The following is a 14,461-nucleotide window of genomic DNA, read 5'->3' as shown; positions in this document are numbered from 1 at the left end:
TGGGGTGAAATGCAGCCTGGTGCAGAGGGCCAGCATGGGGCCATAGGACTGAAGCAGGACTTATGTGGTGTCTAGGCCATGTGCTGGCCCTCAGCCTGGGGGTCAGCTTGGCCACTAGATCCGAACCAGTAATGCCACGTTCCCTCTGCACTAATTCCGCTCTTAAGGAACGGGTCTCTTGTTACTTGTCCTTCCCCATTACTCACCACAAGCTTGTAGTCCCTCTTCTTCCAGGACAATTAATTGAGTGGCTAACAAGGCCCAGGAAAATATTTCCCCCTCCCCCACCCCAATAATGATCTCAGCTTCACCAACTTCAAGCATTTGAAAATTGTGATTCTTCCCCCTCCCCCGCATCATGAGATTGTCTTAAAAATCATGAGATATTTTAAAAAAATAATAATCTGGGGCTCCTTTTTGTTGCCCTTCTGGGTTTTGGGCCTGTAGGGAGTCATGTTTTCAGGATTTTCTGTGCAATCACGAGGAGTAGAAATTTACTTTTTTCCTTTAATGAAAGCTGGGAGTCTTGTTTAATAACCTGACTCCAGGTGCTGGGGCTTTAAGAACAACACCAAGAATTGCAAGACTTCCAGTAATATCATGAGAGTTAGTGCTATGCAACTTCAGGGCAAGGTTCTGCTCTTGGACCTCCCTTCTGATTTTTTGCCATCCTTGGAGTCTGGGGTGATGGGCATGGTAAGAAGCTAAGTAAATCCAGATTGGATGTTTTTCTAAATGATCTCCTCAAAGAGTTGTATGGGGGCAGGTCTCTGGCCTGTGTTACAGAGGCGGTCTCACTTGATGATCACCATGGTCCCTTGTGGCCTTGGAATCTATGACTCTATGAAAAAATAGATACACGTGTGAATCTGCCATTGGGAGAGTGCACCATCGGGGGCAGGTGCCATGTGGAGGATCAGGATGGAACGAAGTAGCATTCAGCTGATGGAGAGTGTTCTTACGCCTTTTGTTAGCTGGGAACTGAACTGCTGCTGCTGACGTTACTTGCATTCATTATCGCTGTTTCTTCTCCCTCAGTTACATGTCATCAATCGCAGCTCCCATCTCCGCCATTCTGTCCCGTAGTGATTGTACTCCCCTTTCCTTGTACTGCTTCTGTGTAAGGGGCCCTGGAATGTACTGTACAGCCACGTGTTGCATGGGCAGGTCACAGCTGGACCCACGCTGTGTCCTGTCAGCTCTATGAGGGGGTGGTTTTAAAGTGAAAGTGCTCTTTGCCTCCTGTAGTCACTTTTTGGAGGTGGATGCTCAGGAAAACAGTGCATTCAATGTCTGTGGCATTAAAACTTTGCTTTTAAGGAAACTTAGGGTCTGATCTGAAGCCCATTGTCTTCAGTGAGCATTGGGTCAAGCCCTTGCTGAGTTGGTCTGCATATATAGGAGCTACTTACGGTGCTTCCAGATTGGAGCTAACTATGGTGAGCTACGATAGAGTGGCAGTCCCTTAAACTCTGAAAAATGACCCCATAAAAACAGCCCCCGGCGGTCCTTGTCACAAGGTGACTCCAGATCATCTTTGCTCAGGATCTAACACAAAGATCAGTTAAAAGAACAGGAGGACTTGTGGCACCTTAGAGACGAACAAATTTATTTGAGCATAAGCTTTCGTGAGCCACAGCTCACTTCATCGGACGCATTCAGTGGAAAATACAGTGGGGAGATTTATATACACAGAGAACATGAAACAATGGGTGTTACCATACAGACTGTAACCAGAGTGATCAGGTAAGGTGAGCTATTACCCCCCTCTGCTCCCCCTCCCCACTCTCCTGCTGGTAATAGCTCACCTTACCTGATCACTCTGGTTACAGTCTGTATGGTAACACCCATTGTTTCATGTTCTCTGTGTATATAAAATCTCCCCACTGTATGTTCCACTGAATACGTCCGATGAAGTGAGCTGTGGCTCACGAAAGCTCATGCTCAAATAAATGGGTTAGTCTCTAAGGTGCCACAAGTCCTCCTGTTCTTTTTGCGGATACAGACTAACACGACTGCTACTCTGAAAAAAGATAAGGAGCTCGTATTCCTGCTGGCTGTGGACTGGCCGCTCTCAGCAGGGCCGTCCTTAGGCATATGCACCATACGCAGCTGCATAGAGCACCATGAAATTTGGGGCACCAAATTGCCCCAAATTTCATGGTGCCCTAGGCAGCTGCGTGCTGCATACGCAGCAGCACCAGCCTTGGCGACCAGCCCTATCCCTCAGCCGCCCCCCCCTCCCCGCGGGCTGCGCCCACTGCAAGGGGCAGGGCCATCCCTAGAGGGGTGTGGGGCCCCGTACAACTCCCTCCTCCCCACCTCTTCCCCTTCCCCCCTGCTCTGCCCCCGGCCCGCCCCCATCCCACCTCTTCCCCCAGGGATCCCACGCTCAGCAGCAGGAAGTGGAGCAACCCTACCCCAGCCCACTCCACTCTGCCAGCTCCCAGCCACGGTGCTCCGCTTCCCGCCGCTGCTGGTGAGTGCTGGGGGGGACACCTTTCCCTCCCCCGAGCGCCATGGCTGAGGCCAGGGCAAGGGAAGTGGAGCAGGTTCCTCCTGGCCCCCTGCTAATCCCCTGGGCCACTCTGGGCCTGTGGGGCCCCCAAAAGTGCCCCCCCCACAGCTCCTGCCTCCCAGACCCTGGGCGGGGGGTGCGCGTAGGGCACCCAAATGGCTAGGGACGGCCCTGGCTCTCAGTTAGCAGTCTCCCAAAGGTGGCACAGCAGAAGTGGCCCTGCGGCGGGGATAGACAGAACAGGGGAGTGGTCCTACGGCTTGGCTCAGGGAGAGAGTTTCACGTGCCGGGGGCGGTGTGGAAGAAAGCGTGCTGGTGCCAGTAGGCGAAGCAGATGAGTGGGCAATGGAGCACAGGGCTTTGGGGCGACGCAGTGAGATACGGGAGTGGATAGGCAGGAGAGACAGGTGTGAAGGGCCTTGGAGTGAGGCACTGGAAACTTGTCCTGGTTATGGTGGGGAAGCCAGTGAAGGACCTGAGGGGTGGAGATGGGGCGTGACATGGTCAGAGGAACGAGCCAAGAAGATGATGTCAGCAGCAGCATTTTGAATGGGCCCAAGTGGGGGTTGGGATGGGAGTCGTGGAGGCCAGAGCGGGAGTCGAGGCAGGAGATGCTGAGGGATGGGAGACGTAACCATGCGGGTAGAGAGGAAGGGTCAGATCCTGGCAATGTTGTGAAGGGAGAACCGGCAAGATGTGGGTATGGCCTGGCTGTGGGGGCTGAGCAGCTTAGCAACCTGAGTGTGAGGGAGGAGGGCGGCGCTGCTGGTGGCAGCAGAGAAAGGGGGAGAAGCCGAGGACCCCCGTTTGGGGTCAGAGTGTCAAGCTGGGCTCCTGGCTCCTGCAGCATCCCCTGTACTGCAGGTTGGGTGAGCCGAGTGCTGCCCTCTGTGCTAGCTCCACACCACCATTGTTCTCCGAGGGCTTGTGGGACGGTGAACGAGATCGGACTCTGCAGCTGAACTTGGGTAACAGTTGTTTTGATGAGCCAGAACAGAGTCCAGCTCTCTTGTGCCGGCTCCGCAGGGCTAACTGGCGCAAGAGGCCCTAAAAACTTATTCTTGCCTCTTGCGTAAACAGCCCTGACCCTGGATCCATCCAGGGGCAAGTCTGTAGATGGAGGGGCGTCTTTACAAAGTCGCCTGCTGACGCTAACTGCACTTTAATAGCAAAGTAGAACGGAAGCCCCACACCCAGTTATCTCACTGCAGCTCTGGCGATGTGCAGTGACCATGCTTTTCTATCGATTCGTTCCGATTGGCTGCAACATCCATCACATGACCAAAAATAACTTGGAACTGTAGTCTATAAAATCAGGAAGAGTCATGTTAAAAAAAAAAATCAATCCATCAAGCAGTAGTTGGGAGTCTAAGGGGGATTTACTGAGCATGCTCAAAAGCACCACGCTTCCAGAAACAAAGGTAGCCAACACCTGCGCTCTGCTTCTGGGTTTGTAGTTTTCTATTAAGCAATAGACAATTATTATTAAAACAGATCGTGCCTGTCTCTTCTCTCCAGGCAATAACCCTTGAGAACGAATGATATTCTGAGCACTGCCTAAGGGATTTAGACACATGGTCCTCATTAAAATCAGTGAGAATTGGGCCTCTGAACCCCAAGGCAACTTTGAAAATATCACCCCAAATCTTTCCTCCGGTGGGGAAATCAGGCCCCACGCCCTTGGCCTTCCGGTGGTGGTGGTGTTTCTGTCCTCACTCGTGATCAGGTAGCCCTTATGCCTTCAGAATGAGATTCATAGCTTGGCCTGGCACTACGCCTCTTGGAATCAGATGCGCTCCCTTTCCTGGGACAGTCCCGCTGCATGGGTTAATTTCACAGCTGGAGGTAAGCAGCTTTTAGGGCCTGGTCTCCAAAGCCTGGCATGTACCAGTCAAGCACTGGGTGCCTCTCTGTGCAGGTGCTATTCATACCTGCTTTATGTGCAATTTTGGATGAAACCACCCCTGTGCAAAAGGATCAGCAGAAGGCCCAAGCATCACTGAGGTCCTGTATCAGCCCTGAGCGCTGCCTGAGAGGTGCAAAGCATCCAGGCTGACATGGGACTTCAGTGGTGCCGAAGCCTTGTGCACTCCCTTCTGAAACCCCATCCCTGAGCTTTCCCGAGGGCCTCTACAATGGATCACAGGGCTCCTGCTTTTCCTATTTCCTGGAACGTCTGGCTTGACTCTCTGCTCTCTGTTTTCTCTTATAGGGGTGGCAATAAGCACTTACGCCAAGTACTGTTACAACAAGCTCCAGAAAGCAGCCTTGACAGGAGCAAAGAAGGTATCGTCTGGTCCCTTTTTGCTTTGTTTCTTTCACGTTGGCTTCCGAGCCAGCTGGTATGAGCAAATGTCCGACTGTAATTAAAGCATGCCCAGGTGTGTGAGGCCATGATAGAACCACGTGGGGGTGGATGGAGTGTGTATTATCTTCCCAGTCCAGGCTGTTTGCTCCTGTGTTCTCTATCTTTCAGCCTGTTGAGTCTATCCAAAGTCTAGAGAGTCCTGCATGTCTTGGAGATGGACTTGGGTAGAAAGATCAGCTCATTGAGGTGCAATGTTTGAGTTACAGTGAAAGGGGAGAACCAGCAGAGATGGACTCAAATGGAAAAATCTGCAGCTGGATCTGGAATGAGTGACTCTTTGGCTTGGCCCAGTATAAAAAACTGGGGCAATCGTCTGAACTAGATTTCCAACCAGTCTCTTTGTTCCGCATTTGTACAGCACCTGGCACAGAAGAGTGCTGGCCTGTGCCTGGGCTCCTAGGTGCTGCTGTAACACAGATACCTGGGAGTGGTGCATCCCAGGCCCCCCAGAGACCAGGGCCCCGTTGTGCTAGACTCTGTGCAGACACATGGTAAGAGCCAGCCCATGCCACCAAGGAGCTAATCTAAATAGACCAACGATAGGCAGGAGGTGGAATGGCGGCGCATAGAGGGGAAGTGACTTGCCTAAGGTCACGCAGCAGAGCAGTGTCAGAGATGGGAAAAGAGCCCAAGGCTGGGGATGGTGGCGTTGGAGGCTTGATTCAGGCTCAGGCCTGTAGCCCAGAATCCTACCTGAATCTCCAGTTTCATTTAGGCCTGTGGAAACTGGAGAGCTGGAGCTGCTTTTAGTTGGGCAACTGGAGCTGCATGTTGTACTGGAGTTCAGGGTTCCCCTAGGCCTTTGTGTCCAGTAGACAGCAGCTGTTTTTGATACAAAGCACCTGTCTCTCCTCTCGCTCCCCTGGGAGTAAGTCCACTGACTTAGTGTGGGAGCAGAGACTGGGCCCCTAGAGTCCACTGCTGTGAGGGACCTGATTCTTGACTCTGTTGGCCTTTGAGTAGTCAGTTTTTCCTACCAGCCTGGTGTGAGCAGAGATTGCTTCAGGTCTCCCTGCTTTCCCTGCTGCTCTCAGATCTGGCCCTTTGCCCACCACGTGTCCACTTCTGCTTTGCTGTCCAGATGGAAAAACAATCCTGAGTTTATTGCTCCCGCTGTTAGTTTATGGCCCCCGTTGTTTTTATGGGAACCGAAAAGTAGGGCAAGTGCTGAGCAGTGGAGTGAGATTTACAGCTGCTTGGGGAGCCAGTGCTCCATCAGTGTTACAACTGGGCCTGTGCAGAGGAACGACATTCCCAAAGCCAGCCACGCTGCTAGGCAGCTCGTACTCACAGCCAGCACCAAGGGAGAGAATATTGCGAGCACAGTTCCCAGGGTGCAGACAGTAGCACGATGGGTCCAGTGGGAGAACCTGCTCGCACACAGGACAGAGGACTTGCTGAGCTTGGGCCTGATCCAACACGCACTGAAGTCAGTGGGCGTCTTACCACCAAGTTCCATGGGCATTGGATCAAGCCCTGTGGTATGGGAACCCTGCTTACTGCCTAGTGCAGACAGCTGAGTTAGAGGCTAGTCCATTCCACTGAGCCCTACTTGAAACCTCTGCAGACTCTGCTGGCTGGGGACAAAACCCACCGGATCCCACAGTGCCCAGTGCCAAAAGGCAGGAGATCATTGCTGGTCCCTGCTGAGAGATGGGGGCCACAGTCCATAGAGACATCTGTTGCGCCTGTGTGTTCACATGCCAGGTCGGGGGGGAACCCTGTGGTTCGACAAGAGACAGCTCAGGTTGGGGCTTCTGGAGGGAGAGCGGGAGTGCTGAGTACCTGCGAGGGATGGGCATGTTGGGGAAGCCCATTCCATGGCTGGGCAAACCTGGTCCCTCGGTGGAGTTCATGTAGGACGAGTCTGTTCGTCCCCAGGGTGCTAACAAGCTCAGGTGTTACTTGCTCTCTGCCATGTGACCCTCGTCACAGCGTGGACCGGAAAGCCGGCAGGGCAGGCGCATGTGATTTCCCAAGATGTCTTGGGTCAGGCCCAAAGGAACTGAGCATTGTTTCCCTTAGAGGGAAGGACCTGCTGGGTAGGAATTCTCAGGAGCAGCCTGGGGCTCTCTGCTTGCTCACAGGCTTCACACAAGCCACAGAGAATGAAATGAGTTTGCTGGGGCTTGGCCCAGATCCTGGGCATGGGTGCCCATGAACAGAATCAGCAGCCCACTTCGCACTAACTGGCCCCTGAGGACTCTGTGGGCTGAAAGGACTGAATTCCTCCCGCGCCTTTAGTGGGGGGTGTCTCCAGGGCAGAGGTGAGGCCCATTGGCAGGGCAGTGGGGGTGGAGTGGGGAAGCTTGACCTGCCACCACCCAGGCAGTGCTGTTCTGGGAATGAGTAATGGGCTTCGATCTCCTGGACTTGTAACATGCTTCTGTTTCCCTGCAGTGCGCCTGTCTTAGGTGAGAGGCTGCAGCTGGGTATTTCCTGCTTCCCCTTGCCTAGGCCACCTGCTGGGGAGAGGGGTTACCATCCATTCCTTCCTCTGTGCACTCACTGTTTCACCAACCTGCTCTTGCTCCCTCTTAAAGCTGTTTCCTCCCTCCCGTCCCTCCAAGCCCTGATTTCAGAGCCCTGCTGCCAGCTGTCTGTTCTGCTGCAGGGCACAGTGCCAGCCTGCCAGGCATGCCACAGTCCTGCAGCCTCTGCTCTCACTGGTATGTTACAGTCTTCCCGCTCACCTTGAAGAGACACCCCCCTCTCCACGATGCATGACACGGGAGTTGACATGGCATGCTGCATGACACGGACGGCTGGGAGGCTTGGGGTAGGGTCCAGCCACACAGGCAGTGCACAGGAGCCTGGAAAGATCTGGATCCTGGAGGCAGTGCCGGGGGTTCACATCCCAGGGCAGATCTGTGGTGGGAGCCCTGAGGATCTAGATCCTGGAGGTTGGCACAGGGCACTGGAGCGGGGGGTTTGTGGCATGGGAGCCTGGGAGGCAGAGGTATCTAGATCCTGTAGGCCCTGCTGGACAGGGGTGTGTGACATGGGAGCCCAGGGGGTGTCTGGCTGCAGGAGGCCATGAGGGGTGGGGGTGTTTGACGTGGGAGCCCAGGGGGTGTCTGGCTATAGGAGGCTGTGAGGGGTCGGGGTGGGTGACGTGGGAGCCCAGGGGGTGTCTGGCTGCAGGAAGCCGTGAGGGGTGGGGGTGGGTGACGTGGGAGCCCAGGGGGTGTCTGGCTGCAGGAGGCCGTGAGGGGTGGGCGTGGGTGACGTGGGAGCCCAGGGGGGGTCTGGCTGCAGGAGGCCGTGAGGGGTGGGGGTGGGTGACGTGGGAGCCCGGGGGTGTCTGGCTGCAGGATGCCGTGAGGGGTGGGGGTGGGTGACGTGTGAGCCCAGGGGGTGTCTGGCTGCAGGAGGCCGTGAGGGGTGGGGGTGGGTGACGTGGGAGCCCAGGGGGTGTCTGGCTGCAGGAGGCCGTGAGGGGTGGGGGTGGGTGACGTGGGAGCCCAGGGGGGGTCTGGCTGCAGGAGGCCGTGAGGGGTGGGGGTGGGTGACGTGGGAGCCCAGGGGGGGTCTGGCTGCAGGAGGCCGTGAGGGGTGGGGGTGGGTGACGTGGGAGCCCAGGGGGGGTCTGGCTGCAGGAGGCCGTGAGGGATTGGGGGTACTGGAGGCAGTGTTGGGGTTTTTCTCTCTCCCTAGCAGGGGTTTTGATGGCAGGTCTTATTGCCTAAGCACATCGCTTACTGGTCTTCTGTTTGGTAGCACAACCCCCGTCTCAGCCTGACTGAGGGGGAGGGATAGCTCAGTGGTTTGAGCGTTGGCCTGCTAAACCCAGGGTTGTGAGTTCAATCCTTGAGGGGGCCATTTCAGGATCTGGGGCAAAAATTGGGGATTGGTCCTGCTTTGAGCAGGGGGTTGGACTAGATGATCTCTTGAGGTCCCTTCCAACCCTGGTATTCTATGATTCTATGATACCGTAGTACACAATGCTGTGTTTTCACACACAGCCCATCAGCCGGAGCGCTGACCTGTCTCAGCCAGTCCAGCTGCTGGCATGAAAACAGAGGGAGTCCCATGGAGGAGTTCCCATGGAAGGGACTGTGACAGAGACCATCTCCCTAGACCGCATCCCCCAGTGTCAGACTGCTGGCCAGCCAGACCACCTGGAGCTGGCGGGAGCATATCATGGTTCAAGTCCAGGGTTGGTGATAGAGAACCCGAGCCCTCCCACTGCTCTGGGTTCCAACCCAGGGCCCTGGGGCAGGGAGTCCAGTGGCTTGCAACGCGTTCCCCCAGAAGGGGGGCCGGAGGTCCCTCCCGCACAAGCAGATGCTCCGCTCTCTCTTCTGCAGTGGCTTGTGGCTCTGTGTTGAGATCAGCTTCAGGGCAGTGCTGGCCTCCTGCGGGAGCTACCAAAGCAGGTCTGCTTCTTGGCACTGACTGCCCTGACTGAGCTGTGCTGCCCTTTTAAACGCCCCCTCCATTCAGAGCACGCCCCGCGGGCGCAGCTGGGCAGAGCCTCCTGTTCCCAGAGCTGCTTCTTAACATCCCCCCTCCCCCCGCCTGATTGTACAGCCCATCACTGGGCTATAATAGCGATCGTGGCCCTCCTGTAGCACCATCAAATGTGCTCAGAGCGCCGCACAGTTACGAACTCAGCCTCGGTGATGGGGAAACTGAGGCACAGAGTGGGAAAGTGACTTAACCATGGTCCCACAGCGAGTTGGGCGGAGCTGGGAATAGAACCTGATCCCCAGTCCTGTGTCTCCACCCTGGCACTCCCCCAGAATTCCCTGAGAGGGCTGCACATTGGGCTCCCATTCCACACCAGGAAGCTGAATGCATATGGGGAGAGGCCACTCTGGCCCCTTTCCATCTGTTCCTGTTGCACCCAGCTCTTTTTGTGAGCTTAGTGCCGGTGAATGGTGCCAGATGGACAGCCCTGGAGGTGGTGGCCTCATGGCCTCTGAGCAGGTACAGTGCAGCCCGTGGAGGCCACCCCTTACCCCCTGCCTGCCCCGCATGCCCTAGCCTTGTGCTCCAGCGCCAGCTCCTGGGATGAGAAGGGCCCTCAATCTCTAAGGCACGTTCTGTCCTGGGCCTTCCTGCAGAGACTGCCCATAAGGAAGCCAGCTGTGGTGCTGCCAAAACGCCATTAGGAATTGGACAGAGGGTCTCAACTAATCACAGGCCACCGAACAGCTGTTGGGTGGCAACAGCTGACTGCCGCTGGACTGGAACTGGTGACCTAGGGGTGAAAGGCGCTGTGTCCCACCGCCTGTCGCCTCCGGTGCAAGGAGATTATCCAAGAGGCTGTTTTATCTCCTGAAGAAGAGCTGAGCTGGACTCAGTGTTTGCTAGCCTAAAATGTAGGGCAGTGCCCAGGAGACACAGATCTCACTGCAGCCTCCCCGAGCTCAGTCATACCAGACAGACTGGAGCTGGAAAGTCCCAGGAGCGTTTCAGAGACGAAAGACAAGTGTTTCTTCCAAGTTCTTGTCTACAGAGAGACCAGAGCATGAGTCATAGGGCAGACTCGTTCCCAAGGATTTCAGCACAATGGCAGCATCTCAGGTGGGCGGATGGAGCAGGAGAGGGAAGGAAATCTTGAAAATATTCTCTTCGTCAATTTAAAGAAGAAGAGCCTGGCTGCTTCTCATGGTCTCCCTAGAAAATGCAGTGTCCGAGCCAGAGCACCTCCCCAGGGAGCAGACAGACAAATGATAAACCCTGGAGATCCCAAAGGACAGATGTCTGGGAATCCACATCCCAAAGGCAGCAGCAGCAGTAAGTGCTTTATCTCTAAGGACACTCATATTCTCATGGAAGGTGGGAGGCAGCACTGAGGAGAAATCCACAGATTCATAGATGTAAGACCAGAAAGTAGCACTGTGATCATCTAGTCTGACCTGCATAACACAGGCCATGGGATTTCCTGAATTATTCCTGTTTGAATTAGAGCAGATCTTTGAGAAAAACATCCTATCTTGATTTCCAGCGACGGAACCCTTGATAGCTTGTTCCAGTGATTAATTACTCTCACTTTTAAAAATTTGCCACCTTATTTCTAAATTTGTTGAGCTTCAACTTCCAGCCACTAGTTCTTGTTAGACCTTTGCCTGCTACATTGAAGAGCCCTCTATAGTCACATATCTGTTCCCTATATAGCTACTTATAGATTTTGATGAAGTCACCAAGGGCTTTTCTTTGTTAAGCTAAATAGATGGAGCTCCTTGAGTCTATCACTATAAGGCAGGTTTTCCAATCTTTTAATCATTCTTGTGGCTCTCCTCTGAACCCTCTCCAATTTATCACCATCCTTTTTGAGCTGTGGATACTGGAACTGGACACTGTATTTCATTAGTGGTTGCTCCAGTGTCAGATACAGAGGTAAAATAACCTCTCTATTCCTCCTCGATATTGCCCTGTTTATACATCCAAAGATTGCATTAGTCATTCTGGCCACAACATCGCACTGGGGGCTCAAGTCCTGCTGGTTATCCACAATGACCCCCAAGTCCTTTCCAAAGTCGCTGCTTCCCAGGATAGAGTCCCCCATCCTATAAGTATGGCTGCATTCTTTGTTCCTAGATGTATGGATTTACATGCAGATGTATGGATTTACATGTATCAAAACGCATATTGTTTGCTTGTGCCCAGCTTACCAGCTGATCCTGATTGCTCTGAATCAGTGACCAGTCACACTGTAACAGAATAATCAGAAAAGGAAAAACTTTCCCTTGTCCCTGTGTGAAAATGGCTCCAAGAGAGACCAGACCTTTGAGCAGGGACCAAGGGCTCCCTTGGTTCCTACAGGGGCTTCTACAAGGAGCAAGCTCTGGAGCACACGGAGGTATGTAGACAGGAAGCCCCTTTGCGCTACACAAACAAATTCTGCTGTTTGCTACATCCGTGTCAATCCAAAGAGCTATGTGGACTAGAATGGGATTTACACCCACAGCACTGAGAGCAGAATCTGGCCCACTGTGTGATTTAGCCCTGACCAACAAGGGAGTGTTTGTCACATCCCAGAGGGGTTTGTAAATGACAGTAATTATAAATGAAGGCTGTGCTCAGAGAACTGCTGGAGCATGTGAGTTACTGATGTATCCAGCTGCCGTCACTCCAGTCCTGGGAGAAATAAACAGCCAGGCAGTCACTAACGAGGAGTAATGTGGGGAATTAAGGACAGGACAGTTTAGGCTGAAGATCAAGAAAACATCCTGGTGGTTGAGATCTGCCAGGCTGTGGAGGGTTGTGGTGTAAACCTCCTCTGAAAAAGCACAAGAACAAATCCACACAGACACACCCCTGGAACTCCGACCTGGGGTATTCTATCTCCTACCCAAGATCCATAAACCTGGAAATCCTGGACGCCCCATCATCTCAGGTTTTGGCACCCTGACAGCAGGATTGTCTGGCTATGTAGACTCCCTCCTCAGGCCCTACGCTACCAGCACTCCCAGCTATCTTCGAGACACCACTGACTTCCTGAGGAAACTACAGTCCATCAGTGATCTTCCTGAAAACACCATCCTAGCCACTCTGGATGTAGAAGCCCTCTACACCAACATTCCACACAAAGATGGACTACAAGCCGTCAGGAACAGTATCCCCGATAAAACCCGGTGGCTGAACTTTGTGACTTTGTCCTCACCCATAACTATTTCACATTTGGGGACAATGTATATCTTCAAATCAGTGGCACTGCTATGGGTACCCGCATGGCCCCACAGTATGCCAACATTTTTATGGCTGACTTAGAACAACGCTTCCTCAGCTCTCGTCCCCTAACGCCCCTACTCTACTTGCGCTACATTGATGATATCTTCATCATCTGGACCCATGGAAAAGAAGCCCTTGAGGAATTCCACCATGATTTCAACAATTTCCATCCCACCATCAACCTCAGCCTGGACCAATCCACACAAGAGATCCACTTCCTGGACACTACAGTGCTAATAAGCGATGGTCACATAAACACCACCCTATACTGGAAACCTACTGACTGCTATTCCTACCTACATGCCTCCAGCTTTCACCCAGACCACACCACACTATCCATTGTCTACAGCCAAACTCTAAGATACAACTGCATTTCCCGTCACCAGCCTGGGGCTGTCTCCCTCCTTCATTCTAATGGTTGTGCCAGCTCCCGTCTGGAAGCACCTATACAGCCTCACCAAGGAGGCAGGCTTGAGCAGAGAGGCTCTCTCATTGCCCGACTCTCAATTTGCTCTCCCGATTAAAGCATGTCCTCTTGCTCCAGCCGCGCTTTGACAACAGCATTGACAGCTTCTCTAACTTAGCGAGTGCCTATCAGTGTCAGCTCAGCATATTAAACTGTCACTGCGAATTTGCATTATCCAAAGAAGGCAGTGGAGACAGAAGGGGTGAGATCTTCTCAGCAACACTTGCTCTCTTCTCCCCAGGCTGAGCCCCATCACAACCAGGAGTAAGGGAGAGGTGGCGACATCAAATTCTCCTGGGCATGCAGGTCTGCCTCGTGCTGGCTCCCTGGGGGACACAGAGCCCCACACTTCCTGAACTGGTCTTTTGCAGCCGCCCATGCTAGAGGAGGTCATGGACCTTGGAGTGGGCAGGTCCCCTGCCTACTCTCTGGCCCACTTCATTAGTTCAAGCACAATAGCACAGGCTATTTCTTGCCATGTGATGGGATTTTTCAACCAGTCATGAATCAGAAGTGAGGAAGCCTTACATGGGATAGCAGAATCGCCAACCCCTAGCATTTAAAACTCAGGAGTCAGACCCAGAAAATCACAAGACTAGCTTAAAAACCGTGAGGTATTAAAAATAATAAATGTGGGGTCCTTTTAGTTGCCTTCAGGTTTCTGAGCCTTTACAAGTCCCATTTTCAATCTGTTCTCTGCAACCACCAGGACTACAAAAACAGAAAAGCCAGTAATAACGGGGGATTTCAGCTATCCCCATATTGACTGGGAACATGTCACCTCACGATGGGATATGAAGATAACATTTCTAAACCTCATTAATGACTCTTCTTGGAGCAGCTAGTCCTGGAACGCACAAGAGGAGAGGCAATTCTTGATTTAGTCCTAAGTGGCTCAGGATCTGGTCCAAGAGGTAACTATAGCTGAACCTCTCAGTAATAGCAACCGTAATGTAATGAAATTTAACATCCTTGTGGGAGGGAAAATACCAAAGACACCCACCACGGTAGCATTTAACTTCAAAAAGAGGAACTACACAAAAATGAGGAGACTCGTTAAACGGAAATTAAAAGGAACAGTCATAAGAGTGAAATGCCTGCAAGCATTTTAAATTTTTTTAAAACTGCATGATAGAGGCTCAAACTATATGTATACCCCAAATTTAAAAACAAACAAACAAGAGGAACAAAAAAATGCCACTCTCGCTAAACAACAGATTAAAAGAGGCAGCTAGAGACAAAAAGACATCTTTTAAAAATTGTAATTCAGATCCTACTGAGGAAAATAGAAAGATGCATAAACTCTGGCAAGTTACGTGTAAAAGTATAATTAGGCAGGCCAGAAAAGAATTTGAAGCGCAACTAGCAAAAGACACTAAAGCTAACAGTAATTTTGTAAAGTACATCAGAAGCAGGAAACCTGCCA

General features: G+C 52.7%; 1 protein-coding gene across 5 annotated transcripts in view; it reads left to right on the top strand.

The window, feature by feature from the left end:
- The window catches only part of ARHGAP39 (Rho GTPase activating protein 39), a 412,713-nt gene that overhangs the window by 343,222 nt on the left and 55,030 nt on the right, over positions 1-14,461 (top strand). For all 5 annotated transcript variants that reach the window (XM_074943732.1, XM_074943729.1, XM_074943731.1 and 2 more), the window contains one exon: positions 4,731-4,804. In XM_074943732.1, the coding sequence (XP_074799833.1) occupies positions 4,731-4,804 (74 nt within the window). The remainder of the gene's footprint in view (positions 1-4,730; positions 4,805-14,461) is intronic.

Source organism: Natator depressus, chromosome 2 (genome assembly GCF_965152275.1).
Source record: "Natator depressus isolate rNatDep1 chromosome 2, rNatDep2.hap1, whole genome shotgun sequence".
Taxonomy (NCBI): Eukaryota; Metazoa; Chordata; order Testudines; family Cheloniidae; genus Natator; species Natator depressus.
The sequence above is the reverse complement of the archived record's forward strand: the minus strand, read 5'-3'. Positions and strand labels throughout refer to the sequence as shown.